This window comes from Mizuhopecten yessoensis, unplaced genomic scaffold, assembly GCF_002113885.1.
Source record: "Mizuhopecten yessoensis strain PY_sf001 unplaced genomic scaffold, ASM211388v2 hete_36180940, whole genome shotgun sequence".
In the NCBI taxonomy this organism is placed as follows: domain Eukaryota; kingdom Metazoa; phylum Mollusca; class Bivalvia; order Pectinida; family Pectinidae; genus Mizuhopecten; species Mizuhopecten yessoensis.
Genome location: NW_018485566.1, coordinates 1 through 5971, shown reverse-complemented (window position 1 = coordinate 5971; position 5971 = coordinate 1). Strand labels below are relative to the sequence as shown.

Here is a 5971-nt window from a genome sequence, read left to right as displayed (position 1 = left end):
AACATATGCTTATTTTACATAATTATGATGATTAATACACGTAACTATCTAGATAGGATTATCTACAATTGTGACTATACATAATGTTGACTGGTGTTTACTCCTGTTTTAGAATGTGTTCGTGCCGATTTTAATCGGTTAATCAAGCTATATGTTACATGACATGTACACTATTAAAACACATATTAACCGATCATACACAAACAAGAAACAAACATAGTCACAATTATGAAAGTTTCCTCTAAAGTTAATCTATTTTATATTTTCAGAATTTCACGAACAATGTGTCCTTCCTGATGGTATCATTGATGATGTTTTGAGTCCAATAAAGGTCAATATCACAGAAGCTCAAGATTTCGACATCAACGATTATCCTCCTGAAAACATCCCATATGTGTACGCAGACGCAAGTGTTCTTAAACAAGCTATCCTGGAAGAACCACCCGCAGCTGATGAGACAGAAACGAAATCTAGTGACGCACTTGTCGACAATGAAGATGACGATAATCAGGAGACGCACCACGACGAGGATGCTTGGGATTCTCTATTGAAGCCGGACGATCCGGACGCGCAGTATATCTCGGACGAGGATCTGATTGAAAAAGGAGATCTAGTTAAAGGTTATAGAGAATTCGGCGACGAATATTTGCATGAAACCGAAGAGAATCGAACAATAGCTGGTGTACCTGATGAAGCTTGTGACGAAGAGGTAGAGGTAGAAAGGTCAGACGACAAAGAAGATGAAATCATCGTTTCAAATGACACAAGAGAAAATATAGATGCTGAATTGGATGATTCTGTAGACGAATTTCTTGAATTAGAAAAACAGCTAGCGACAGAATGTGAGCAAACGGATACCGGAATTCCATCCGATATTAGGCATGTGTCGGAAGAATTAAATGCAGGTTTCGACGAGTACATGCAAGCAATCCAAGACCTCTCCATTCAGAAAACTGAGAAAGGAAAAGAAGTGCTTTTTCACGATTCTGATGATGAAGCGATAAATGAGGGTGAATATGTAGATACACAGCCAGAGTTCCCCCTTGAACACGCGACAGAAACCGTCATTGATCAACTGAAGAATCCCGATGTTGATTCGTCTATGGACGAACCAAAATCTGCTTCAGATGCAGAATACCTAACGGGACAGATTGGTCCTGGTATGGATGAAAAAACTGAGACTGTAGCAAATGATGACGAGACCGAGGACGACAACAAGACTGAGGAACCTAGAAGGCATTCTTCAACTTCAGATGTAGATTTTCAGTCAGGTGAAGAGAATGTCAGTACAGACGGTCCTGGCGACGTTACAAAGGACGACGATACCGAGTCGGAAGGTGATGACAGGGTTTACGAATGTACTTCAGACGTACCAGAAGGCGCTGGGAAACAGCCGGAATGTGATGAAGCGGTCAACATTACGACAAAAGTCATGAAAGATGAAAACGGTGACGATACCATTGATAAACCATTTGGTGATGAACAGTTGGAGAAGCAAGAAGAGCATCTCGATAAAGTCGATGAAAAGAAGAAAGACGATGATGAAAAACAAGGGGCAGAAATGGCGATCGCTGGAATGCCAGAGTTTTCATCTGATGATAAGGATGAAAAATGTAAAATTAGCTAGATTCTGTTTAAGAACATTGTACCTTCTGTTGTTTAAATTATTTTATTTCGTCTGATAGAATTTTGCTCAAGTAGACATAACTCTTTTCTTATTTGTTATTGCGGTTTCTACTTGATCAATTCCATGGATTTATTTTTGTTGGAGTTCTAAGCGTTGATAACTGTGCGTTGTAAATTTTATTTATTTACGTTTGATGATGTCATTAGTATGCCATACATTGATTTATATGTGTAACTTATTCCATGTTTACATAGTTGTATATGTACCATCGTATGAGGTTGACATTATATAACTCTACCACATTTTGATGGCATTTATATAGGTTATGAATGCCAACATAAAGCAGTTTTAAACATGAAGGAATTCTTCATTAATGTAAGTAATATGGCATATCTGACATTAATATTTCTGTTTGAAATAAATATTGAACATAACACATACAACAACAAAATTTGACCAAATAAATTATCTACAGTTTACTGAAAGCGAAAATACTTATTGTTTAGCGTACGTTGAGTACATATATAATAACGCGGCTTTTTCCACTAGGTTTAGGTGATTTTGTTCATACAACCGCTTCTTCTCTTGGTTAGCTTGATATTTGGACAAGAGCAGATCTACGCATAAACAACAGCTGTTATTACAGAAAGCATGTGTTGCAGAGAATTTAGCGACATATCAGACAGTGTTAAAATATATACTTTATATATTTTACTGCAGATATGAACAAAGTTAAATCATCTAATATAAATAGATTTATATTAGTGCTCAAGTGTTCGGGCAGATGACCTGATACCTTTTCACGTCCTATCGGGGAGCAGAACACCGTCCGTCTTAGTGAAAGGCGAGTGTTATATCCACTGCGCCACTAGACCATCCAAACTCTTTCAGATAGTGTTCAATTATTATCAGAACATAAGCCAGTAGCTGTGAAATAATTTTTCTTTGGGTTTTTTTATATATCCATATATCATAGTGATACATATTTGTACGTTTTGACATTTTATGTGTTTCATGCAAATACATTTTACTTCTATACCGCACTATGTAACAAAAAATACTTTTCACATTTATGTATATTAATACAGATGTACACGTCGATATCGGCTTTATATGTTTAATTGTCGCTTTTAAAACAAGTAGATCTACAAATCGTGTGTTTGCCATGAAAATATCTTGATCGTGTATATTGATAAGCTATTTGTACTTTCTGTACATGTAGTTTATTTAAATACCGCACGAATTTAAATTTCTGCAATGTTCGCGCGATCGAATTCTGCACAAAAGCCAATATATGCAAAGATTTGGCATGGCGAAAAAATAGGTCGTTAGATATGAGAACTATTGTCGTACTGTTTGTAATTTTTGTCATTCGTTTTCAACCAATAATAAAAATGACAATCTGATGATCCTCTAGATATGTTTGTCGCAGTCTGTCGTGTATCTGCAAATGTACTTGGTGTTATATTGGTTGTAGTATACATGTTCCTGCCAAAATACATTGCATTATATTCTGTAGTATTCTATTGTGTAAATTAATCTATTACCTATATATTTCTCCATAAAGATGTGTATGTTCATTCCATGTGTTTTTCTTTTGTAAAGTGTTCAAACAAGTGCAATTTTCTCAAACATGGCACTAGTGTACACTACTGTATTTGTCTAACATTGAAAGATTCCTGTAAGAAAATCATGTTTTCTTGGTGATACAGTGTTATTGTTACGCCAATAATCGTGATAATATAATATATAATAGAGAAATAATATAGTGATAATTGATAACGACTTCATGCATAGTTGTTACATGCAATACTAAACTGTAACATATATTTGTAATATTATGACTATATTTTCATATATATTTCAGATTATTTTCCATATTAATTTATGTTATACCTTGTATACTATAAATTATTCATTCAAGATTTAAACATGTATTCGTACGATTTCCCTTGAAATGTTATATTTCTAGTGTTTTTCTGTGTGCTATATTATATTTGCACAGTGAGAACAAACAGCTCAGATGTATCGAACCAACTGTATTTATTGTTCTATATTACTTAGCTTTTATTCGCAAGTAATATGTATTTTATGTAATATTCACATCCATATGTATTAACTTTGACTATTTTGATGTGCTTTCAGCTTTCGCATGCATAACTTAACATCGAAGTAAAACTTGAATATGTATCAAGTTCAAGCATATTTAAATATACATGAAAACATGCATGACATGAGATTTTTTTAAAATGTTCAAATATAGAATCATCTTTAAAGACACTTTCGAATAAATTTATTTATTAAATTTGATATATAACGTGTCAGTACCAGGAACGGGTGTAAGTAAACTCTATGCAGTGTTTTAATGTAACTAAATTTTGTTTAACAGGGTGTCACAAAACGGCTAGAGTGTATCACGATATATTGCAAAATATCGGAAATGTATCGTGATGCGTATCCCGATAAATTGTCACAGGAAAAAGGTGCCCAAGAAGTCCTTGTCAGAATGTAACCAAACTTAATCATATGGATCACACAGACTTAAGGTTTTCGTTCAACCAATTATCCAATATGATAATTCAACTAATTTCCACCACTAGTAAAAGCCTGTGTGTTGGTTATTGGCATATCTCTAAGAATGTGCAGTACTTTGCAAAATTAAACCCCTAGCTGATACAAATAAATAAGGTTTTGAAAAATTCGTATTGCGGTACAATACAATACAACGTTTATTGGGCTATACTGTTTTTTCGATAAATTGTTTAGCAAGTTTGAGAAATCACACGACCATATTTCACCAAACTTTTAAAAAAAGAAATCGTGTTCACCTTTAGACAATAGTTGTACGTATCCTAGATACACTTCTCTATATTAATTTTTGTTTTACATACGAAATGAATCCTTTCGAAATTTAAGGCAAAATTAGTATTTTTCATTCGTAAAGGCAAACTTTTAAATTGTTCATACATAAAGACAAACTTTCAATAATATACGCAAACCTGAGGAAAAGTAAGTTTTAATTAAATGTTTAATTTTCAATATTTTGATTTATCTTGAAACATCTTCCAACACATGTATAGAATATAGATTGTATGTGAGTTATGTCTTTTCAGTTAAGCATACCTCTGTCGGAATGTTTCAAGGTGACCTTAATACCATAATAAAAGGTCGTTCATTGTTACCCAGAGCGTGCCAAGCTCTATATATAAGCCTGGGGTAGATGTAGTACATTTGTAACAGTATTTGGTTGTAGCCTAGCTACATCTATCTACTTCAGCTTTCACAGGTGTACAACAGTCTACTATGGTGTAGAAGTATTCAAATACATACATGTGTTGATTAAGGCCAAATACATTGATTTTTATCAATAATATTTAATAATGTTTAAATGTTCACATAAATAGATACTTTTATCAACAATAAAATAAATTTCATGTTGTTTGAAAAGCATGACCAGTTTAAAAGTCCATCTTTTATTTGTTGATGTATTGAATGTGTCTACAGACTCTCGGGGTACATGTAATTACCTACAGACCGGGAACACAAAAAGAATGTTTTTAAGTTTTTTCGTAAATAGGATTTTCTTATCATGCTTTGAACGACTGGGCGTAGTATGTTTTTATGTTAATGTATTTTAATATTTAAAGACGTTATAGATTTCAAAGAAACCATATACATAACAACAAGAAATACATTACTTTGATTGTAAAAATTCCGAAAAATATCGAGGAACCCATCTTTAAAATTTAACTTAACCATAAGAAATCGAAAGGAATATCTTTATTCCGAACACGGAAACGTTCGCTTGCCAGAAAGCATCACAGCCTGATTTTGGTATTGTTCTATAAATCAAGAAATAATGTGTCAACGGTAGTAATAGTATATTCCTTACGATCACTGTATAGAAAATATTATTTATTGAAAATATATACATAAATATTAGTAATGTTAAATATATTCAATTATATATATATACAAACCATTGTTAACGATCTAACCTAAATATGCTAGAAAATGTGCATGCTATGTGCGTGCAAACTGAAAGTGATTATAAATATTAGATGTGTCCTTTTATAGTACATAATGTATTTGAACTTCTGCTGGCAGAGATTATTTAATTAATACTGATCGTGCAGCGTGTGGTGTGTTAGTAATGCTGGATCCTGTTGAATGTAGATTGAACGATACACAAAATTCTAAGTATGTACCCCACGATAACCTCAATGCTAAATTACTCTGGTAAATGCCATATACCTTCTATTCAAAAGTGTTCCCCGGTGAGAAACGTGTAAAGAACATTTTATAAATGGCAATTTAAGTTTGTAAAATAAATTGATGACTTAT

General features: G+C 33.1%; 1 protein-coding gene across 1 annotated transcript; it reads left to right on the top strand.

Moving 5' to 3' along the window:
- Window positions 1-269: 269 nt before the first annotated feature.
- Window positions 270-1613, top strand: LOC110444846 (coiled-coil domain-containing protein 1-like; the record flags this gene model as incomplete). The annotated part of the gene is made up of 1 exon (XM_021489201.1): window positions 270-1613. A coding segment is annotated over one exon (1344 nt), but the record flags the coding sequence as incomplete, so codon positions are not given.
- Between the last annotated feature and the right edge of the window lie 4358 nt (window positions 1614-5971).